At 39.3% G+C, this 24954-nt stretch overlaps 2 protein-coding genes and 1 pseudogene across 3 annotated transcripts in view; 2 read left to right on the top strand and 1 right to left on the bottom strand.

Moving 5' to 3' along the window:
- METTL4 (methyltransferase like 4) overlaps positions 1-8302 on the bottom strand; it is a 36501-nt gene extending 28199 nt beyond the window's left edge. For both annotated transcript variants that reach the window (XM_023228472.2, XM_023228473.3), the window contains exons 1-3: positions 7924-8302; positions 3307-4128; positions 554-616 (exon numbers count right to left, since the gene is read on the bottom strand). In XM_023228472.2, the coding sequence (XP_023084240.1) occupies positions 554-616; positions 3307-3702 (459 nt within the window). In that variant the 5' untranslated portion in view covers positions 3703-4128; positions 7924-8302. The remainder of the gene's footprint in view (positions 1-553; positions 617-3306; positions 4129-7923) is intronic.
- LOC111553563 lies at positions 4863-5909 on the top strand (annotated as a pseudogene).
- Positions 8303-8308: 6 nt separating the features above from the next.
- The window catches only part of NDC80 (NDC80 kinetochore complex component), a 43779-nt gene continuing 27133 nt past the window's right edge, over positions 8309-24954 (top strand). The window contains exons 1-7 of the mRNA XM_023228471.1: positions 8309-8481; positions 9769-9878; positions 11796-11873; positions 14556-14679; positions 14790-14962; positions 15750-15852; positions 22470-22559. Of these exons, the coding sequence (XP_023084239.1) occupies positions 9778-9878; positions 11796-11873; positions 14556-14679; positions 14790-14962; positions 15750-15852; positions 22470-22559 (669 nt within the window). The 5' untranslated portion in view covers positions 8309-8481; positions 9769-9777. The remainder of the gene's footprint in view (positions 8482-9768; positions 9879-11795; positions 11874-14555; positions 14680-14789; positions 14963-15749; positions 15853-22469; positions 22560-24954) is intronic.

Below are 24954 nucleotides of genomic sequence, written 5' to 3' on the forward strand. Positions count from 1 at the left end.
ACTTTGTTAAATATTTAAACTAATAGAAGTACATGAAGTTTCAATAAAAACTGGTTTAGGCTGGATGCAGTCACTCTCTCCTGTAAAATCCTAGCACTTTGGGAGGCTGAGGCTGGCAGATTGCCTGAGCTCAGGAGTTCGAGACCAGCCTGGCCAACACGGTGAAACACCACCTCTACTAAAAATACAAAAAATTAGCAGGGCATGGTGGCACATGCCTATAATCCCAGCTACTCAGGAGGCCAAGGCATGAGACTGCTTGATCCCAGGAGGCGGAGGCTACAGTGAGCTGAGATTGCACCACAACCACTCCACCCCAGCCTGGGCAACAAAATGAGACTGTCTCAAAAAAAAAAAAAAAAAAAAAAAAAAAACCAGACAAAACTGGTTTAAAGTGTTCATCACTATAAAATTAACAATAAATATATTAAATGCCAAGCCTGATCAAAATGATTGCTTGATTTTGGAAAAAAATCCTTATTTATGTTGTTCATTTATTCTCTACTACTTCATATTAATCTTCCAATGTGATCAATGAACATTTTACACTTACCTTTGTATGGTATTCCATCGCATCCAATTCACCTTGATTGAAAACAACACATCTTTTACGCTTCTAAAGGGTAGATCAATTACAGGGGAAAAGTTATGTTGCCGTTGATATTTTGCTTTTTCATTGTAACATTATTTATGTCTTATATCGCAGTCTAATAATAATTAATAATAGTAATAATTGTCTACTGAGGTCAAAATCAATGCAAAGGGTATAGACTGAGGGGGCAAGCTTTCCCAAAGTAAATTAAAAATGACATAAACAAAATGGATTGTAAAAGGTCACCTCAGCTTTATCTGCTATTAATAAGAAGTAGTTCCGGCCGGGCGCAGTGTCTCACACCTGTAATCCCAGCATTTTAGGAGGCCGAGGCAGGCGGATCACAAGGTCAGGAGATCAAGACCTTCCCAGCTAACATGGTGAAACCCCGTCTCTACTAAAAATACAAAAAAAAAAAAAAATTAGCCGGGCGTGGTGTTAGGCGCCTGTAGTCCCAGCTACTTGGGAGGCTGAGGCAGGAGAATGGCGTGTGAGACTCCGTCTCAAAAAAAAAAAAGAACTAGTTCCACATGATGAAGTGTAGCCTCAGCGCCCATGAAATACAAGGAATCTATGACACTGTATGAAGTTACTAGTGTCATCTATCACTTTTTATATGGTATAATTATTCTCAATTTCCTTCATTTCTGAGAAGAGGAACTAGCCAGATGCTATTATCAAAAGAAATTCCAATGCACTTATGACTGATCTGAGGGTTAGGTATGAATCAGATTTATATTAACACTGTTCTATATCTAACAATTCCATAGAAAAGAACACATAAGGCCATGCAATATAGAGTAAGGACTTTGTACTTTGTCCTGCTGAAACCCCAGTGTTTACCTTGTGTCAAACTCTTAGCAAGCTAACAATAAATGTTTGTTGGCTAAATAAATAAATTGACTTAATATTGTATAATTTGCTTTAGCATATCAGACAGTGTCATCAAGATTACATTTATTACATAGGCTCATTTATTTTTTTCCATGTTATGAGAAATTTACCCAGCCTAAGAGATTAAACATTAAAAATTAATGCCCATACCCTGCAAACTATAAAGTCCTTTACAAAGGCTTGTTATTATCTGAATTACTTATATCACAACAGACTATTTTACTAAGAGCTCAGACAACACTAAATATTTTCTTTTCTGTGCATGACACACAGTAGATGACCAATAAATATTTGATGGGAGAAAAAAGGGGGCTGGGCCTGGTGGCTCACGCCTATAATCTCAGCACTTTGGGAGGCCGAGGCAGGTGGATCACCAGAGATCAGGAGTTCAAGACCAGCCTGGCCAACAAGGTGTCTACTAAAAATACAAAAAATTGGCCGGGTATGGTGGTGGACGCATGTAATCCCAGCTACTCGGGAGGCTGAGAGAGGAGAATTGCTTGAACCTGGTAGGCAGAGGTTTTAGTGAACCGAGATCACACCACTGCACTCCAGCCTGGCAGCAAGACTCCGTCTCAAAAAAAAAAGGGGGGGATCAACACATGAACACATACAGGGGAACAACAGACACTGGGGCCTACTGGAGGGTAAAGGTCAGAGGATGGGAGGAGGGGAAGGATCAGGACAAATAACTAATGGGTACTAGGCTTAACACCTGGGTGATGAAATAATTTGTACAACGAACCCCCATGACACAAGTTTATCTATATAACAACCCTATACATGTACCTGTGAACTTAAAAGTTAAAAATTAAAATTAAAATTAAAAAAAGAAAAATATGCACAAAAGTCGCAACATTAAAAAGTTCTACTTCAGAAAATGTATTTTCCTTATTACTTCCCTTATTCTAATTCTCAACAAACTTTCATATTTAATATCTTTCTTCTCCACCTAATTATAAGATCCATGAGGGAGGGATTATGTTCATCTTGTTTTATCACTATGCATACAATGGCACATCGAAAGAGCTCAAATGTTTGTTCCCTGAGTAATGAATGTTAATCCTATCACTAAAAAAGAAAATGCACATGTACCCTAGAACATAAAGTATAATAAAAAAAATTTAAAAAAAGAAAATGCTGATTATCATCTATCTAAAATGGACTTTGTAAAATCACCTCTAAACTCCTGAAAGATATAAGAAGTATTAAAGCATAATTAATTTGATCCTGTATGGCATTCTCAAAACTCTACTAAAAGACTGCACCAGTGTGGATATACAAATACATATACTTTACAAACGGGTATATTTACCACAGGAGCTTTCTACTTGTATCACTAGAAATTTTTAAAACAATCACTCTTCTTACAAACTTGTATTACATATCTCCAAGGGATAGCTCTCTAAAAACCTCCAAAAAACCACTTATGGCTTAGAAATTTTGCAGAAAAACTTTTTTTTTTTTAAAGCAAAAACAGTTATAAACATATTCATTAATACAAATGCCTAATCAAGAAAAGGATTTTTTGGGAGTTTTTTGTTTGGTTTTTTTTTTTTTTTTTTTGCTTTCTGGGTTTATTTTCTTTGCTTAATTTACAGAGAATTCACTTCCCAGCCAACTTTGCTTATTTTTGAAATGCTATGCAATTTGGTCTTCTAAGAATAGTTGAAGCTAGAAAAAAGCTACAAATTATTTTGGATATGCTAAAGCCTTATTCTTCTTTATACTTAATGAATCACCAGATATTTAAGACATTTAGATGATAAATCTCAATTATGTTTTCTGCAGAAAAATAAATATTTCTTTAAACATTCTACCTTCCCAATAATAGAAATGGAGATTTCTTTTTTAACACCATTCATCAGATCTTCCTTTTCATTACTTTGCTGGCATTCTTTGTGAACAGCTGGAGTTATATAAGGTTTGGTGACATCAAACAGTTCAGGTCGAAAAACAAATTTTTGTGTGAACCTTTCGTAATTTCCTCCATCATCATTCTCTGGCTTAGTGGTAGGGTCAGAAGCAATAAATGCAGCACAGGCTCCAGAAGAGGACACAGAATCCATTTGAAGAGACTCAAAGTGAACAGAAGTGGTGAACTCATTTTTACTGCAACAAGGTTCATGATGCTGGTGAAGTTGATAGTTTATCTTGTTGATAAAAGAAAGATGATCCAGTAACCACCCAGCTGACAACTGGTGTACCACAGACATTCCCTTCCCTTAAAAAAGCCTCTGGGAATTAGGAACTAGAAGTAAAATCTAACTTTCCAGATCAGCTTCTTCAATGTCTTGTATTTCAATAAACATACACTTCATACACAAAGATGTGATGTACAAGTACATAAACCTGACATGAACATTGAAGAGAATTTAGCATTCATGATATGTTAATATATACAGAAATTCTAAGGAAAATTGCAATGTTTTAATATAAACTCTTTTTAATTTCAGAGTTGATAATTCAACATTTTCAGCCAAAATTTGGCCAAAGGGGGTTAAAACCTGATCTTATATCTGGAATCTCAATGTGATCCTCCTGTCTTTCTGGGGCCCCCACGACTTCTTGCTTTGGTCCTTGGGTCTAGCCACTATCCTCCAAGTCAGGAAGTCACTGAATCCTTAAAAGGACAAAGTATCCTGTAAAAGCAAAGAACACTATATTAGCTATGTGAATTCACCCGTTTTAATGAGATAAACCTATCTAGAGAGGGGCACAGAATTTCAGAAGGTGCTGTTAGCAGGTAATCCCTCGTTTTCTCAAACTACACTTGTCATAGTAAGTCAGCCCACTCTCCAGTATCAGCTGCCCTGCTTAATCACTACTACCAATGGAGTAATAAGGTAAAAAGAAAAAATTGTTCTAGTCAGAGAAAATGCAATTTTAACAGCACATCAGAAGCACTAAACCCTACCAAAACTGCAAGGTTAAGAGTCTAGATCTGTAATTGGTTCTGAGCGATACCACTTGGATAACTAGGTTTCTCAGAACCAACCTTTGTTCAAAAGATGGATTAGAGTTCTAGATATTGCTTTCTAAATCCAGTGTGGTAGAGAACTTAAGAGGGGACAGAATAATAAATAAATGAGTGACTAATGGCACAATTAATAATCATAGCATTTAGATTCAAATTTCTAACTCCATAAGTGATATTGTGATGTACATTGGTTTTCATCCACAGTTCCTGGCTCAGAGCCCCTGTAGCCTTACTGAGTGCAGGGATGGAGGCTGAGTTGATCACCACTGACCAATGATATAATCATTCATGTCTATACAATGAATCTGGGAGATGTGCACTATCTCAAGATACAAATAGTGTCAGAAATAAATTAGAGGGAAGAAAGGGCCAGCCTAAGAGTGACAGTGACACATGATGGCAGCCACGACAGGCTCAAGAGTAGGAGTACCTCTCAATTTCCAACTGTTGGAAGAATCTGAAGAAGGTTAGAAAGGGATGGCCAGGCATGGTGGCTCACGCCTGTAATCCCAGCACTTTGGGAGGCCGGGGCGGGCTGATGGCCTGATGTTGGGAGTTCGAGACCAGCCTGGCCAACGTGGTGAAACCCTGTCTCTACTAATGGTACAAAAATTAGCTGGGCATGGCGGCATGCACCTGTAATCCCAGCTACTTGGGAGGCTGAGGCATGAGAATCACTTGAACCCAGGAGGGAGAGGTTGCAGTGAGCCGAGATTGCACCACTACACTCCAGCCAGGGCAGTAAGAGTGAAACTACGTTTCAAAAAAAAAAAAAGGAGTATGAGATGGCACAGTTAGCTAGAGTCTTGAAGACGATAAAGACATGACCCTTACCAAATGGACAGGGATGATAACTGGGCCTCCAAGAACAATTTACGAAAACTGAATATGCAGCCTTAAAATAGAATGTGGCCGGGCGCGGTGGCTCAAGCCTGTAATCCCAGCACTTTGGGAGGCCGAGACGGGCGGATCACGAGATCAGGAGATCGAGACCATCCTGGCTAACACGGTGAAACCCCGTCTCTACTAAAAATACAAAAAAACTAGCCGGGCGAGGTGGCGGGCGCCTGTAGTCCCAGCTACTCCGGAGGCTGAGGCAGGAGAATGGCGTAAACCCGGGAGGCGGAGCTTGCAGTGAGCTGAGATCTGGCCACTGCACTCCAGCCTGGGCGACAGAGCGGGACTCCGTCTCGAAAAAAAAAAAAAAATAGAATGTGGACCTAAATACTCAGCAGCACTCCCCTCTGTAAGATGTGTAACAAAAATTAATATGGAATTAGCTGTTCTAAAGGAGTGGTGGGCTCAAGAGCCATTTCAGTGCCAGCAAAATAGTAGAATTCACATAGCATCAAAGTTGTCTTAGAAGAAGTTGGACACCTAATGACATCTAAAGAAAACATGAAACTCCCTCAGCAGCCTGAAAGACAGTGTTACAGCAATTAATCAAAAAGAAAAACCACAGTCCCTTTTCCCCACCCCCATTCAATTTAAGCAGTCTTCATTTTCAACAGTAGTAAATTTTCTAGATACATCTTGTAGACCTCAAAGTACTAGAAAGGCTGCTCCTATTCAAAAGAAATATATCTTAAGATACTGTGAATGATACAAACTTTTGTCCATTTGAAATATGTAAGTTGTGCTATAACACATCATCCTGTCAAGCGACAGGATCAAGAAAGTATATTTAAATTGATCCCCATCATAACTGGTGAGGTACATCTAATTCAAGTGTGGAAAGACATCACACAATCACCTTGCTGCTCCTTACAAGGCCTAGGGTCTCTGCCTTCTCCCCTTACCGCTCTCCCTGCCTCCCACCCCCACCCCCTGCAACAGCCCTCTAGCCTGGGAGGCTTGTTAGAGTAGATGCCAAGATCGAAGTCTGTGGGACCACTGCTGAGTGTGCGGGCACTCAGTTTAAGCATTCAATGATACTCCTTCCAAATCACTGTCCTGTCCCCACCTCTTCCACTCCCACCTTGGCCAAAGCACAGATCATAAGCCCTCCACTCTGCTCCCCTCTGAGATTGGCCTTCCATGAGGAATTCAGGGCTTTCCCCATATCTTCTCTTCCCCACCTTTATCAAGAGATGCTGCTCCCTCCCCGTCAAGTCTCTTTTTGCACTGTCACCACCCAACACGTCCTTGCTTTGACCAGAAGCCATAAGGTAAGGTTGCTAGCACATTTATTCACTCTCCACCAGCCTAGGAAATGAATATTGGGTCCTCAGCCCTGCCACTTTCTGCTGTTATCATCAGCCTTTTAACTCAGGTTTTGATATGGTGAAAAGAAGAGTCACCAGGGTTATTCAGACACCCCGGCTCTCAGGGTCCTTGGTAGTTAAACCTGGGAAAAGGCCACATGAAGACAACTATAAGCACACATGATCCCTCTGAATTGTTTTCTTTTCCTGAAATTGTGCTTGCTCTTAAAAATTGAAGTTTTAAAAAGGGCTCTCATTTGATCACCCTTGCAATCTATTGGAGTCTAGCTTGAAATGTGACAACTGGAACCAAAAGAACCTTGAATTTGGTGCCTACTTTGGTTTTGGTGCTGCTGCTTCTCAAGATCCTCAGCAGTGATTAAGAACTTGGGGTGCACAGCAGGAATATCAGGAAATTGTCAGGCTTGACTTCCTGGCAAATTGCTGCCAGGACCACTAAATGCTGAACTGTGGATGTATACCGAAATATAAGCAATTCTTTCTGTACTAAAGTTTTTTTAAATTTCGTATTTGTGTAAAACCACCTTTTGAAGCAACAACTATCTAGTCTGAAAAGCAAACGATGTTTCCATTAATATTTTCTGGGGAAAACATTAGTGCTAAGGATTTAACAATCTGTAGGTAAAGTTTAAGCTAACAGTATTCCACAAGGAGACTTTCTATTATCGGACTGTTGCCTAATTTTAATATAATTTTTATATTAATATAATCCTTGGTTCCTCCCCATCCCCTTCATAGGCCACAGCTGATGTCAAATAGTCCTGGAATGGCTACTGAGAGCCAGAAATTCAGAAGGGAAAATTGAAACTCAGAGCAGAAAGGCAACCTGCCCAAAAATAACAACGCTAGTTAATGGCACAATTGCTACCAGACCCAAGTATCCAGACTTCCTGGAGCTGTGAGATCTTTCATCACCACCACTCTCCAGGTACCGGGCAGTGCCTGTTTCTGGGTTCAAACTCACAGCAGCGAGGAAATCCTATTTTAGCAAAGTGATTTACTGTTACCGTTGTCAGGGTACCCCTCTCCTGCGTCTCTGCTTCACATCCACTCCCTCGCCGCCCGCCCCCAACCACTCGGATTCTTCCTAGCCTCTCACAGGTCAGCCACCACTAGAGGACCATGAGACTCCTACAAGCGATCAAATACTGACCCCGAATTTCGGCGGCAGCCGTACTAACGCAATCCTTGGAGCCCACCGCCCTCACTCCGCAGCCCCTCTCCCACCTCACCTCTTCCCTTGTCAGAAAAGCGGACGCCGCCTTCCCAGACTCTCCTTATGAAAACAGCACCCATCTAAATAGTGATCAAGAAAAACTCCCCTTTCAGTCCTTCAGAAAGAGACAGGAAAAAACCTCTCTTTTTCTAAGAGTCCATGGGCGCCGCCATGTTGCTGTACGGAAAAACGTTTCCAGGGCTAGTTGGAGCGCTCAGGGCGCTCCTCGGCGCTCAGGCTGCTCACGAGTCTTCAGACCAAACTTTAGGGGTCGTGCCCTAAAGACGGGATCCGATTTCGAAGGGACGCTTAAACTGGCCCACAGACACCAGTTCCTGGGTGAGGCGGCGGGGCACGACCAGCACACAGACTTCCAGCGACCAGGCGGTCGCATGAAAGTTACGGAGCGCGTCGTGCGTAATGACGTCAGCGCCGGCGGAGAATTTCAAATTCGAACGGCCTTGGCGGGCGGAGGAAGGAGCTGGTGTTTTGATGACTGCTGTCCTATCTAGCGGATACTTGCACGGTTTACAGAAATTTGGTCCCTGGGTCGTATCAGGAAACTGGATAAAAGGTGACTGATGACATTGAATTAACTTTGTTTCTGCAGAAGTGTTCTGGATGAAGAAAGTAATGGCGCAAATGACTTCAATTTAGAGGTCCTGGGGCAATGTTTTGGTGTTTGTTTGCTGTTGAGAGAAGCCTCCAGGCCAAAACTGTGCGAGGCGCTGGTTTCACGGGGTCCGTTAAATTTCTGGTGGCAAGGATTTCCCAAGGAGGAAAGGGGAGGCCCTGGGGGACACTGATGAGGATTGGAGGCTCGGGAGAGGAAACGGGGAAGAATTGAAGGGGGCGGAAAGAGACGGACAAGAGAGGATCCGTTGGATGGGTTGCATCCTAATACTAGTGTAGCTTCTTAGTGGCCGTGTAGGATTGCGTAGAAGTCTTCATCTTAAATCATGAGAGCACATTATAAGTGGAGATTAAACGTGGACACACAGGTGTGGGTGGAAAAGTTGAATAGATGAAAAAGCGCACATTGAAGAAGGAATAGGCGGCCAAAACCAAGAAGAGTGTAATCAGTGTAAAAGACTAAGGAGTACCCAGAGAAGTAAAAGGATTGTCGCCTTCCTGAAAGCCAGGGCAGGACCTGAGAAGTCTGGGTGCAGAGATGAGACAGGATCAAAAGTTTTGTCAATCATGTGTATCCTAGGAGACAACCTTTTTAGCAGATGTGAAGGGAGTGACCTGTTATTGTGCTTTGTAAATGGAGGCAGCCTATAGACCATTTTATGGACCAGATGATTTATCCTTGTTGAAGGGGAGATTCATGCCAAAAGGGCAGTAATTGAGGAAACAGTGGGTTAAGGATAGAGCAGGAGAGATTGACATTAGGAAAACAGAATAGTTCCATTCTCTGAAACCAAAGAAAAGGAAACATTTTGAGGTGAAAAAGAGAATTTGAGGTAATTTTTTTGTCTTCCTGTTGAAGTAGGCACAGCCAACAGCAGTGATGTGGTGTGGGTAATAGACAGGGCTTTAGCTACCACGGATACCTTTGTGAAGGCAAAAACCGTAACTTACTCATCTTTGCTTCTCCTGCATTGCCTAGCACACTCCCTTACACATAGTGGGCAGTTAATAAATGTTTATGTTGAATATTTTTAAATGGAATTAAATAGATGTTCCCTGCAAATGAGAACTTCAGTGCTCATTGACTAATACAGATACCCCAGGGGAAAGATGATGATCTTGAAGAAACAATGAAACCTGACTGCTTTTCTGTTTAAGGATAAATAGTTGCTTAATGTACCATCTCTGTCTGGAAAGTTTTTTTTTAATACTGAATTCGTGAATGTAGGTCATCAGCATGAAGCGCAGTTCAGTGTCCACCGGTGGTGCTGGCCGCCTCTCCATGCAGGAGCTGAGATCCCAGGATGTAAATAAACAAGGCCTCTATACCCCTCAAACGTGAGTATTTCCCTTGTGGTTCCAGCTTGCATGCTTTATCATCTTAAGCAAAGAAATCATCAAAATAATTAATACAAATATGTAATATGAGTGATGTCTTGGTGAATCTTGTCTGTTCCCAGGGGTACCTAATTTTAGATCAATGAAATCTAAAAGTGGACATGATACTCTGCTAGGTGTTGTGTGTCTCATTTATTTCTTAAATTCCCAAAGCCAAATGCTTTACCAGGCACCCCCTAAAAGGACTGTTAATTCTTCTTCAGTACTCTCTTATATTTCTCTTTTATTCTAGAGCTACTTGTTTAAGCAGACTCTGTGCTGTAACTTAGAGTTCACTGAGATATCTCCAATTAGCAAAGCTTCAATCAAATCAGAGCAAAATTATTTGCTCTCGTAATAACGTATAATATAGTAGCAGCCTACAAAACACCACTCCCCCAAACTCATCCCTCAAGATCTGCTGGAAAAAATATCTGAAAGAACTTGCTATCATAAAACTATAGTTTTTCATTATGAGTGATTATCTTCCAGATAAGAGAAGGCTATCTGTAAGCCATTGTAGAGCTGTGTAAATTCTTCTCTAGGACTGAGGTACAAATTACTTGCTAACTGTTTTTAAATTAGTTGGATTTACATAACATGAGCCTGTGCTACTTTTAGAAATTTGAAATATTTATATATTTTTCCTTTTGAATACTGTAAACCAGGAAAATTTTTGTGCTGTTATACGTTACTTATGCCAAAAAGACATTATGCCTTTAATTGTATTATAAGCTAAAAGGTCACCATTGTCAATGTTTTTTGCCTGCAGTTTAGATAATGTAATAAGTGCAGCTACATTCTGATACAGAGTAGGTTCTAAAAGAAAAAAAAAATGTAAATGTGGTTAAGATAGTGGGAATCATAATGTAGATAGGATTTTTGTTCTGCAGAGAAGCCAAAGACTTAAATCTGTGTAACAAGCCTTACCTTTGACCATTTTGTCTTAACTGGACTTCTTACCTACACTTTTCTTTGTCTTGGCAAATAAGTGAAATAAGCCGGGAATAGACAATTAAACAGCACATGTTCTCATAGGTAGAAGCTGAAAAAAGTTTATCTCATAGAAGTAAAAAATAAAATGGATGCTACTGGCTGGGAAGGGTAAAGAGAAGAGGGAAATAGGGAGAGATCTGTAAAAGGACACAAAATTATAGCTAAATAGGAGGAATAAGTTCTGTTGTTCTATAGCACTGTATAATGACTATAGTTAACAATAACATATTGTATAGTTTTAAATAGCTAGGAGAATATTGACTGTTCCCAACACAAAGAAATGATAAATGTTTGAGATGATGGATATGGTAATTACCCTGATCTGATCACTGTACATTATATGTATCACAGCATCACTATCTACCCCATAAATCGGTACAATTATGTGTCAATTTTTAGTTTTTTCTGTTAATTTAAAATTAGAAAGTAATAATAATAATGATATTTAGGCCTGAAAGTATGTTCTGTGTCTCTGAGCTACAAATTTTCTATCTTGTTCTTTACCTTCAGGGGTGTTTTTTCACCTTGTTTTTACCCTTTGGAAATGCAAATTTAGGGTAGAAAATGTTTAGATAGTTATTAAAAATGAGATGAGTAAAACAGAGCGTGCTGAGGTTAAAACAAAGACTAAATCTACCAAAGGGTACATACGCCAGAGGGACCTCTGCTGGTCCCCCCAACATTACAAGCATTATAACTTATAGTACCGTGTGTAGCCCATCCTGTTTGTAACAGCTTTCATGACTGCTAAACATTTTTATGATTTTTGAATTATTTTTATAGGTAGTGGGGAAGAGTTGTTGATTCTAATATATTTCTGAAAGTTTCTCAAGTTAATTTTTATTTTTATTTTAAAGAGTTGTTTTCTATTTTTCTTGAAAGCAAAGAGAAACCAACCTTTGGAAAGTTGAGTATAAACAAACCAACATCTGAAAGAAAAGTCTCACTATTTGGCAAAAGGTAATTATATTTTTTATTAGCTCTAATAAAGGGATTCTTATAGCCATACATTGTTGCCCTCAGAGAACAAATACATTAGATGACATGGTTCCTTTCGAGAGAAAAGTTATAATCTAGTTTTCCTCTGATTTTAAATGGTTAAAATTTTAGGTCATATCTGCTTTAGACAGTATAGCTAACACATTCAGACCACTGTTTCATTGTTACAAGTAAATAGTTGATCGAAAATTCTATACCTAGCTTTCAGACACAATGGAGTCATCGCATTTTAAAATAAGGAGTGGCCAGGCATGGTGGCCACACCTGTAATCCCAGCACTGTGGGAGGCCGAGATGAGAGGATTGCTTGAGTTCAAGAGTCCAAGGCCAGCCTGGGCAACATGACAAGACTCTGACCCTACATTTTTTTAATTAGCCAGGCAGGCATGTAGACCAGGTACAGTGGCTCACACCTGTAATCCCAGCACTTTGGGAGGCTGAGATGGGAGGCTGAGATGATCTTGAGTCCAAGAGTTCAAGACCACCCTGGGCAACATTGCAAGACCCCGTTTTTACAAAAAAAAATTGTTTTTAATTAGCCAGGTGTCGTGGCTCACACCTGTAATCCCAACACTTTGGGAGGCCAAGGCGGGCAGATCACTTGAGTTCAGGAGTTCAAGACCCAGCTGGGCAACATGGTGAAACCCTGTCTCTACAAAAAATACAATTATTAGCTGGGGGCAGTGGCACATGCCTGTAATCCCATTTACTTGGGAGGCTGAGGCAAGAGGATCATGTGAACCCAGGAGGCGGAGGGTGCCGTGAGCTGAGATCGTACCAGTGAACTCCACCCTGGGTGATAGTGAAACTCTGTCTCAAAAAAAAACTTTTTTTAATTTAAAAATTAGCCAAGCATCATAGCGCACAGCTATAATCCTAGCTACTCAAGAGGCTTAGGCAAGTTTGCTTGAGCCCAGAAGGTCGAGGCTCCAGTGAGCCTTGTTAGTGCCACTGCACTCCAGCCTAGGCAGCAACAGAGAAACGCCCTGTCTCAAAAAAATAAATGTAAAATGAAAAAACATCATCTAGTCCAACATTTTAGTCTTTTTTTAACAGTCTAAAAGGTTAATGAGAACTCCACAGAGCTTTTGTTTTATGGGCTATATCTGTCGAAATTAACTGTAGTAGAAAGTAAAACTGAGAAAAATTTAAAATATATATTCAATTTAAAATAACAGTCCATTACATGGTAACATAAATAGCATCTTTTCAACTTTTAAAAAACATATTTTGAAAAATATAACAATTTCAGTAAGAATAGTGACATTGTTTTATGTTTTTGCAGATCTCTTACGGCTTAATAGCAGACAGCTAGATTCTAATACTTGCTTCTGCATTTAATCAGTTACAGTATCATACATCATGTTACCAGCCTTTGGAAAACTCCACTGTACGCTCATGAGGGAAGATTGAAAATGAAAAGAGCAAATAACATCTTAGTTTTATCATAAAACTAGTTTTGACTTCTCAGTGATCCCTAGACAACACTTTGAGAACAACCCTGTATCTGGAGTAGGTCCGTAGTTGTCTAGGCTGCAGGTTGGAGAAGGATTGACTGTTAATGGGCATAAGGAGACTTTGGGGGATGATAGAAATGGTCATATTTTGATTGGCAGAGGTGACACAAATGCGTATATTGTCAAACTTCATCAAACTGTATGCTTTAAACAGGTGCATTTTATTATCAACAAATTATGTCAATAAAATAGATATTTTTTTTAAATTGTTCAACCCCAAAATTAAGGTGATAAATTATGTTGTTGTCTCGCCAAAGCAAAACTTTAAGACAAACCTGTTTCTTCCATTGTTTCGAAAATATTTAGAGGTGAAGTACTTGTCACCTTTTAAAAAAGTCTCTGCCGTGAAACCAATTTGGTTTTATTGGTTTAAACTTCCATTTTTGGTATTTATTTCAGTTGATAAAAAAATCTTAAGGTATTTTTGTAAGGTAACTCATCTCAGAGCTAAACTTTAGAGGTGATAGTAATGAAATCTAATATTTATGGAGCATTCCTATAGGCCAGACATTAAGTGTTTTATCTATGTGAAATCTTTCAATCAATCCTCACAACTGCCCTGTGAGAAGATAGTGATATTGTCTGCATTTTTTTTTTTTTTTTTTTTTTTTTTGAGATGGAGTCTCACTCTGTCGCCCAGGCTGGAATGCAGTGGCGCGATCTTGGCTCACTGCAACCTCCACCTCCCCGGTTCAAGCAATTCTCCTGCCTCAACCTCCCAAGTAGCTAGGATTACAGGTACCTGCCAACACATCCAGCTAATGTCTTTGTATTTTTAGTAGAGACGAGGTTTCACCATCTTGGCCAGACTGGTCTTAAACTCCTGACCTCATGATTCACCCATGTCGGCCTCCCAAAGTGCTGGGATCACAGGCATGAGCCACTGTGCCCAGCCAAGTGTGTGTTTATTCTTGCCTTGTTTTATATCCTTATGTTTAACTGCTGTAACCTCATGTTTTACTCTTCATTATTTGCTCTTTTTCTCTGCTTTAAATGAGATAAATCTGTTTAGTTATAAGAATGTAATGTTTGATGTTGATATTAAAATGCAAAACTGCCTTGAAATAATTTAGTCTTGATCACAGAAGGAAATAGTTTTAACTGGCTTTTTAAAAATATATTTCCAGAACTAGTGGACATGGATCCCGGAATAGTCAACTTGGTATATTTTCCAGTTCTGAGAAAATCAAGGACCCGAGACCACTTAATGACAAAGCATTCATTCAGCAATGTATTCGACAACTCTGTGAGGTACTTTAGGATTTTAATCTCAACTGTGATTGTTGTCAAAATTATTGGAAAATTATTTTCCAATAATTTTCCATTACAAAATGTTTGGTGTTTCATAAAAATTATTGTAGTTTCTTACAGAAAATGGTTATGCATATAATGTGTCCATGAAATCTCTACAAGCTCCCTCTGTTAAAGACTTCCTGAAGATCTTCACATTTCTTTATGGCTTCCTGTGTCCCTCATACGAACTTCCTGACACAAAGTTTGAAGAAGAGGTTCCAAGAATCTTTAAAGACCTTGGGTATGTATATTTCTCATTAGTTAGAGATGTGACTGGCACACAGAGACGAAACAAATTAAATCAATTTGTAAAAAGTTTGAGTTACAGAAATAATATGTTTTAGGTTGACCACTGTGAAAAATATATGTAGGATAAATTGAAGAGAAAAAAAACAACTGCTTACAAAAAAAAACAAATAAAAATTGCTGGTGTAGAAGCAGGAAGGATTAACAAATTGTTAGTAACTGATGAAGTTTGATGATGGGTACAGATGGATTAAATACACTTTTCTTTGTTAAAAAAAAACTACTCGTAGGTTATTACAGAGCAAGAGAAGATAGAATATAAAGCCCTGAACTGCTGAAGTGACAGAGAGTAGAAAAGACAGGCTGGATACCACAGATTTTACAGAGGCCAAAAAAAAATAAAAACCAGGATTCACGCCTGGTGAAAACAGAGTGTGATGAAATTGAAAGAGGGAAGAATGGATTTGGAGGTGTACATACTTGTTGTTTATTGGGGGGTATATTGAATTTGAGGGAACAAAAGATCCTTTGGGAGAGTAGTCCAGCGTTTTGGTTGTATAGATCAAGTTCTGCAGCTTGGGGGATAGATGTACAAAGTAATCTACAGAGAAATACACAGAGATTAAGATGACTAAGGATAGAATCCCAACATATCTTACCTCTAAACAAGTCAAGACTGGGTGTATATGTGGAATTGTTTAAATGTAGCTTCTTGATTAACCATTATGTTTAGTAGATTATAGTAACATCAAATTAGCTTATGTTTTTCTGATTTCTCATAGGTATCCTTTTGCACTATCCAAAAGCTCCATGTATACAGTGGGGGCTCCTCATACGTGGCCTCACATTGTGGCAGCCTTAGTTTGGCTAATAGACTGCATCAAGGTATTTGATTTGTTCTTTTGAAATGTATACATGGGAAAGGGTTTTTTCCTCAAAAAGATATTTTTATATCCCAGTCTTTTGACAGTATTCTCAAAGTCTGTTTCAGAGTTTTCATTTTTCAAAGCACATTTAATTTTAAGTTTTTCAAACTATTATCACGAGGTAAAAGGAAGAAAGTACCAAATTGACAAGGAGATTATTTATTATCATGAGGCTTTACAACTCAAAAAATGAATCAATAGGAAATTCATTATTTATTTTCCCTCATGAAATTCATTTTCACCCCCCACCTTTTTTTTTTTTTTTTTTTTGAGACAGTCTTGCTCTGCCACCCAGGCTGGAGTGCAGTGGTGCAATCTTGGCTCACTGCAACCTCTGCCTCCCGGGTTCACACCCTTCTCCTGCCTCAGCCTCCCAAGTAGCTGGGACTACAGGCGCCCACCACCACGCCTGGCTAATTTTTTTTTTTTTTTTTTTTTTAGTAGAGATGGGGTTTCACCGTGTTAGTCAGGGTGGTCTCAATCTCCTGACCTCGTGATCCGCCCGTCTCAGCCTCCCAAAGTGCTGGGATTACAAGTGTGAACCACCGTGCCTGGCCCATTTTTACCCTTTTTAATTAAAATCCATATTCACTGCAAGAAGTGTGGAGAATGCAGTGATATAACCATAATCTCCAAACTCAGAGACAATAACATAAAACATTTCCTTGTGATAGTTTTTTTTTGCTTTGTTTTCTTTTGTTTTGTTTTTGAGACGGAGTCTCACTCTGTTGCCCAGGCTGGAGGGCAGTGGCATGATTTCAGCTCACTGCAACCTCCGCCTCCCAAGTTCAAGAAATTCTCCTGCCTCAGCCTCCTGAGTAGCTGGGATTACAGGCATGCACCACCACGCCCAGCTTATTTTGTGTTTTTAGTGAGGACAGGGTTCCACCTCGTTAGCCAGGCTAGTCTCAAACTCCTGACCTCAGGTGATCTGTCCACCTCAGCTTCCCAAAGTGCTGGGATTACAGCCATGAGCCACCATGAACAGCCCCTTGTGATACAGTTTTAAAAGTGTGTATTGCTGTGCAAAGTACTCTATGTATATTTTTTAAACTTTTGATATATACTGAGAAATTTTTCTCTAGAAAACTTGTATCAATTAAAAGCTCAACAATATTTGAACACACCTATTTTTCCAAACCATAAGCATTGCTGTTTTCAAACCTTTATCAGTTTAGGAGGTGACAGATGGCTGTTTATATAGAAATATGTATGTATATGTGTATATATGTGTGTGTGTATATATATATTTAAACAATTTATGTTTTTACCATTATTTTTCTTTTAACTTGCTTGTACATGGTTTTTTAGGCAAGTTTATATTTCACCATTTGCTTTTTGCTGTGAATTTGAATCTTTATTAAACTTACTGATAGTTTTAATAGTTGGCAACACAACAAGCAAAAAAAATTGACAGTTAATTTTTTCTTATTTACATTTTTTGTTTTTAAAGGTGAATTTTTTACATTTATTACAATATGTACTCTCTTGATATTTTTCTCTTTTTGTATTGATTTGCAAGAATGCCATTTTGTAAGTCAAAAATGGTTGAGTCAGAGAAATTAGCTCCCGTCTATATGGTGCAAGTAATTTTTTTCTCTCTTTCTTTGTTTTTTAATTTCATGTGCTGTTTTGTCTGTTCAGAAATGTGAGTTTTTATCTAATTTAATGCAGTCTCTCCTGTTGTAGCTTCTGAGTTTCCTGTCCTACTTAGTGCTAGAATTCCTAAAGCTAATACTATTCCCCTGACACTGTCTTGGCCATCAGCAAGCCTTTAACTAAATGAAGTCAGGCACTGGGTGTATGGATTTTGACCCCAGAGCCATGCTGATACATCTAGTACCACCCATTGTCAAGACAGCAGAATTCCAATGCCATAGCCCATTAATAAAAATCCAAGTTTCATTGGACTTTTTATATAACATTTATGCATTCAACTTGTTTCTCTCCAGTGATGCCCATGGACATTTGATAACTACTTTTTTGCTCTCACCATCAGATATCCCCATTGTCACTAGAACACTTAACCCTTGTTTGCCTAAGCAGCTTATGATATTGTGTGGTTGGGAGATAGCATGTGGAGCTCGTGGATTACCTACAGTAGCTTCACTTGGGGAGGGGCCTCTTGCGATACCTCCAAGCCCCTCTTTTTTTTTTTTTTTTTTTTTTTTTTTGAGACGTGTCTCACTCTTTCGCCCAGGTTAGAGTGCAGTGGTGCAATCTCAGCTCACTGCAACCTTCGCCTCCCAGGTTCAAGCAATTCTCTGCCTCAGCCTCCGGAGTAGCAGCAATTATAGGCACCCGCCATCACATCCAGCTAATTTTTTGTGTTTTTAGTAGAGATGGAGTTTCACCATGTTAGCCAGGCTGGTCTCAATCTCCTGACCTTGTGATCCGCCCACCTCAGCCTCCCAAAGTGCTGAGATTAAACATGGCATTGATTAAATGGCGTGAGTCACCGCGCCCGGCCCTCCAAGCCCATTATTTAAGTTGGAATCCCCTCCCTTTTATATTGCTTTGCATGATGTGATGTATTAATCCATGAGAGACTGCAGGTTTCTTTTTCTAATTTTCTCTCTCACTTAACATAAGCCTAGAAATTTAGCCACGTTTAGGAAGGCCTCTTTTCCTCCCCAATGTTTTTTAAAACACAATTTTTCAAATTTTCTCCTAGTATTTTTATGTGTATGTAAATCTTTGTGCTGTGTTTAAATCTTAATTCATCTCCAATTGATGTTAGTATAAGAAAGAGAAGGCCTTCTTTTTTAAATGATTCACTGATGTATCTCAGTCCCATTTATGGAATAACTGATATTGGCCAGGTGCTGTGTCTCATGCCTGTAATCCCAGCACTTTGGGAGATGGAGGCAGGTAGATCACCTGAGGTCAGGAGTTAGAGACCAGCCTGGTCAACATGACAAAACCCCGTCTCTACTAAAAATACAAAATTATTAGCCGGGTGTGATGGTGCATGCCTGAAGTCCCGGCTACTTTGGAAGCTGAGGCACGAGAATCATTTGAACCCAGGAGGTGGAGGTTGCAGTGAGCCAGTATCACACCACTGCCCTCCAGCCTAGGCAACACAGCAAAACTCCATCTCAGAAATAAATAACTGATATTTTCCCCACAGTTTGAACTGTCACCAGTATGTTCTTAATTAAACCTATTTCTCTGCTCTTTTTTTTCTATCCCTGCTTCATGACCACACTAATTCCTGTCACTTTCTAATATATTTTATCTAGAGGAGGAACATTCTTACTTCTTTTCACAGTGTTAGTTATTGTCATATCCTCACTCTCTATTTTTTCAGATTTTAACAAAATCTTGTGATTTTGTTATTATTGATATAACATTGAATTCATGATATATAAGGGGAAATTTCCATCCTGTCAGTGTTTAATCTTGTCATTTGGGAAAGTGTTAAATCTCATTTAGTCATCTCTTTTGTTCCTTCAGTAAGATTTTGTTTTTGTTTTTTGTTTTTTCGTTTTATGGGGTTTTTTTATTTTGGTTTTTTTTTGTTTGTTTGTTTTGAGACAGAGTTTTGCTTTGTCGCCCAGGCGGGAATGCAGTGGTGTGATCTCAGCTCACTGCAACCTCCACCTCCCAGGTTCAAGCAATTCTCGTGCCTCAGCCTCCCAAGTAGCTAGGATTACAGGTGCCCACCACAATGCCCGGCTAATTTTTGTATTTTCAGTAGAGACAGGGTGTCACCATGTTGGCCAGGCTGGTCTTGAACTCCTGACCTAAGGTGATCCACCTGCCACAGCTTCCCAAAGTGCTGGGATTACAGGCATGAGTCACCATACCTGGCCATGTAGTTTTCTTAATATCAAACAACATATTTTTTAATCAATGCCATGTGTTTTGTTACTATGATGAACAGGTTTCTCTTTTTTTAGTTCTATTTCTATGGTGATTATTACTAAAAGAGTTTTTTGTGTTTACTACCCTTATTGAATTGCTTTATTACAACTACTGTTCTCAGTTGATTTCTATTACTGACCACTATTTTTAAATTAAATATTTTTCATTTTATCATTTAATATGATGTATTCAGTAGAAAATAATGTTTTTCATGTTGAAGTTTATTCACTTTTATCAAGAATGATCTTTGAAGGTTATCCTATGCTTTTGCAGGATGTATTGAAATTATTGTTGTTGTCTTGACCTGTTGATCTAATAGGTTGATTTCCTAATGACCTCTATTTGTTCATTGTTTATTATTCGTTATGCTCCTGAATTGTTTGTTCATGCTTTGTAAATAAACTTTGATTTCCTATCTCACTATGCCTCCTTGCACAGAACTTGGCAAATAATCAGTCCTTATTACAGTGTCTAAGTGATAATAATTTAGCCAAAGTTACCATGTCTTCTCTACTAAGGACCATAAATAGGAGGGTTGCATACACTTCAGGAGCGTCTTGTTAGCCTTTTGGTTAGTGATCAAAGTGGACTTGGGCCTGACTTATCCCAGATCCCTCTGTGTCCTTTTCCTCCTCTGATGTCTCACAATATTAAGAAGTGGTGTTATAGTAGAAAATGCCACCTTTAGTTGAAAACATGATCCAAATCTATACTTTTTATATCTACAATTATAGGTTGAAACTATTTCAACCAGTCTTCCTAGTTCATAATTGTTCAATCCTTTCAGTAGTCTTTTCTATAGCTCTTGGGGATCTGTATGTCCCTGTATGTCCCGGTGTAAGGCTCTCCTTGAATCTTGCAAAGTAGCAAGAGTTTTCATAAGGACCTTGACAAGGTGACAGAAACTGTCTTTACCCTGATGACAAGATACAAGATTCTGTTCCTTATCTTGGGTTCTGCCCTACATGTCTTTCAGACTTTATTAAATCTGTGTGTTGGCCGGGCACGGTGGCTCATGCCTGTAATCCCAGCACTTTGGGAGGCCGAGGTGGGTGGATCACCTGAGGTCAGGAGTTTGAGACCAGCCTGGCCAATATAGTGAAACGCTATCTCTACTAAAAATGCAAAACGTAGGCATGGCGACGGGTGCCTGTAATCCCAGCTACTCGGGAGGCTGAGGCAGAAGAATCGCTTGAACCCAGGAGGCGGAGGTTGCAGTGAGCCAAGATCTCAGCCACTGCACTCCAGGGTGGGCGACAAAGGGAGACTCTGTCTCAAAAAAAAAATCTGTCTGCCACCTGAGGCCTTGTCAAAACAAAGACAAGATAAAAGACCCAGTTGTTAGAGCTCTTCTGCATCCACCTTAGATCTTCTGAGTGCCTTTAGAATAGGAAAGGGGTAGCAGGGCAAACAACTCTAGGCTAAGGACATTGTCTCCCTGAGAAATCCTGTATGTGAGTTCCAAGATGACAAAACTTAATTGTTTTTCGAAACCCCATTCTTCTTTTATGTACTCCTACTGCATAATCCTTATCTTAGAAGTTAGTATTCTTATACTTAGTGTTCATTATACTATTAGATACATATTTATATCTTGGCCAGGTGCCGTATTATTCCCAGTTTTTGTTATTGTTGTTATTCCCTGTACTTTGGGAGGCCAAGGCGGTTGGATCACCTGAGGTCAGGAGTTTGAGACCAGCCTGGCCAACATGGTGAAACCCCGTCTCTACTGCAAATATAAAAATTAGCCAGGCATGGTGGCTCATGCCTGTAATTCCAGCTACTCCGGAGGCTGAGACAGGAGAATCACCTGAACTTGGGAGGCAGAGGTTGCAGTGAGCTGAGATTGCATCACTGCACTCCATCCTGGGTGACAAAGTGAGACTCCGTCTCAAAAAAAAAATACATATTTATATCTAGATATCTATATATCAAGTTAATAATAGATATTAATAGATATATTTATATCTAGTATATCTGTATTTATATCTACATTTATGTATATTTATAGCAATTTCATTTAAATTTTCTATTTTTTCATGCTTTAAATGTTATATTTTTAAAAGAAGATATAAAAACAGGCATTCCAAAATGGAATTTCTATGCCTTAAAAAGCTTTAACTATTTTCCTTTTAGCTTGTCAATTTTAAACATCTGAATGTTTTGCTACAATTTATGTTATCACTTTCAATTGGAACTATTGTATTTCTAAAGATTTTCTATTATAAAATTTCATCTAAAGTTCATATTTTACATACTGAATGGGTTACTTGATTAACATTTGAGCACCAAAACTGAGCTCAAAGAGAAAAATTATTATTGGCTCACCTTTTATGTGACAATTCTGTTTTGGATTCTTAAAGTTGCATTAAAATGTGTCTGTTTGCTCTCAGTGGGTTAATAACAGCATAAAGGTCAACATTTTTCCCTGTAGAACGGAAGTAAATATAGAGTCCGTCCTTTGTAGATCCTGAAGAGTTTAGTTACTAAACGAAAGGGTTTTGAAATTATCAAAAGGATACCTTCAAATTGTTTTATTCAAAATAAAGTCAAAAGTGTTAATGTTCAATATAATGACCTATCAAAAGAGACTTTTAGTTACACAATAATGTAAATGCTTCTAAAATTGACACTAAAATCAGAATTTGCCAAAATATGAAAGTTGCATTTTTCAAATCAACTTGCTTTTCTTGCTTGTGTACTAATTAGATACATACTGCCATGAAAGAAAGTTCACCTTTATTTGATGATGGGCAGCCTTGGGGAGAAGAAACTGAAGATGGAATTATGCATAATAAGGTACCATGTATTATCATAAACTGTAATGATGAATCGCCTTGATATTATTGTATCAGTATTAGATTTAATACAGATGCCCCTCAACTCATGATAGAGTAATAAACCGACTATGATGAAGTGAAAATATCATGTCAAAAATGCATTTAATACACCTACCCTGCCAAACGTCATAGCTTAGCCTAGCCTACCTTAAACATTCTCAGAACAATTAAACTAGCTTACAGTTGGGCAAAATTATCTAACACAAAGTGTATTTTTATAATAAAGTATTGAATAGCTCTTGTAATTTATTGAATACTATACTAACAGTGAAAAACAAAAAGGTTGTATGGATACTTGAAGGATGGTTTCTACTCCATTGCTTTTGAACCATCAGAAAGCTGAAAAATCTGAAGTCAAACCATCGTTAAGTCAGGGATTGTCTGTATATTCATTTGTAGAGTTGTCTTTTTGCTTCCTGAAAACATTCTAAATTTGATTTTTTTTTTTTTTTTTTTTTTTTTTGAGACGGAGTCTTGCTCTGTCTCCCAGGCTGGAGTGCAGTGGCCTGATCTCAGCTCACTGCAAGCTCCACCTCCCGGGTTCACGCCATTCTCTTGCCTCAGCCTCCCCAGTAGCTGGGACTACAGGCACCCGCCACCTCGCCCGGCTAGTTTTTTGTATTTTTTAGTAGAGAGGGGGTTTCACCGGGTTAGCCAGGATGGTCTCGATCTCCTGACCTCGTGATCCGCCCGTCTCAGCCTCCCAAAGTGCTGGGATTACAGGCTTGAGCCACCGCACCCGGCCATTGATTTTTTTAAATATTAATGAATCTGTTTGAATCACATTACAATTTCTTAAAATTAACTAGGCACAAAAATTTGAAAATGTTAACTAAGTAAAAAATGGAAGAGGATTGAATTAAATCATAACATGTTACATGTTATAGACGTAATGTTTCTTTTCCTCCTTTATGTTGTAGACTGAAGATATCAATAATGGCAACATTATTTTAATATAATTCTTTGTCAATACAAAACATAATAGATTGAGTCTTAAGATATTGCACGTGGGTAGGTTATTTTGTTTTGACCTTTTTCATTAGTCATATTGCCACTTAGCTCAGAGTCACCACTTCCAAAAGTGGTTGAGATAAAAGAAACATTAAGCCGGGCGCGGTGGCTCAAGCCTGTAATCCCAGCACTTTGGGAGGCCCAGACGGGCGGATCACGAGGTCAGGAGATCAAGACCATCCTGGCTAACACGGTGAAACCCCATCTCTACTAAAAATACAAAAAACTAGCTGGGCGAGGTGGCGGGCGCCTGTAGTCCCAGCTACTCGGGAGGCTGAGGCAGGAGAATGGCGTGAACCCGGGAGGCGGAGCTTGCAGTGAGGTGAGATCCGGCCACTGCACTCCAGCCTGGGCCACAGAGCGAGACTCCGTCTCAAAAAAAAAAAAAAAAAAAAGAAAGAAACATTAAGATTATACATTAATATTTCCTAGCATACATAAAAAACCAGTCATCACACAGGCCACTTAGAAGAAAAACTATTCTCTGTTCTAATTCTAACCTTCGTTCTTTGAAACTTTTGTCACAAAAGAAAAGTGGGAATAATTTCAGTCCCATCTTTTATGACTGCCTGAGATATAGTTCAAAGATACATCAACCGACTAGTGTTGGCATCATTGCTTTTTTCTTTTTCACAAAAAATAAACACACACCTTTACTACTTCAACAATGATCCCAGCTAGACTTTGATCCTACCCTTGAGAAAATTATCCTCCCACATTGCAATATGTGTCATTGGGCTGCCTCTAATTGCACCTCAGTTTTCACCCAAGTACATTACAACATCTATTAAATATTAAATGTCAGGCCGGGCGCGGTGGCTCAAGCCTGTAATCCCAGCACTTTGGGAGGCCGAGACGGGCGGATCGCGAAGTCAGGACATCGAGACCATCCTGGCTAACACGGTGAAACCCCGTTTCTACTAAAAAATACAAAAAACTAGCCGGGCGAGGTGGCAGGCGCCTGTGGTCCCAGCTGCTGGGGAGGCTGAGGCAGGAGAATGGCTTAAACCCGGGAGGCGGAGCTTGCAGTGAGCTGAGATCCGGCCACTACACTCCAGCCTGGGCGACAGAGCGGGACTGCGTCTCAAAAAAAAAACAAAACAAAATAAATATTAAATGTCTTGCCAGACACAGTGGCTCACACCTGTAATTCTAGCACTTTGGGAGGCCGAGGTGGGCAGATTGCTTGAGCTCCGGAGTTCAAGACCAGCCTAGGCAATATGACGAAAACCCATCTCTACAAAAACTACAAAAATTAACCGGGTATGGTGGTGCATACCTGTGGTCCCAGCTACTCGGGAGGCTGAGGCTGCAGGATCACTTGAGCCCAGGAGGTCAAGGCT

The sequence above is a fragment of the Piliocolobus tephrosceles genome, chromosome 18 (genome assembly GCF_002776525.5).
Source record: "Piliocolobus tephrosceles isolate RC106 chromosome 18, ASM277652v3, whole genome shotgun sequence".
Taxonomy (NCBI): Eukaryota; Metazoa; Chordata; class Mammalia; order Primates; family Cercopithecidae; genus Piliocolobus; species Piliocolobus tephrosceles.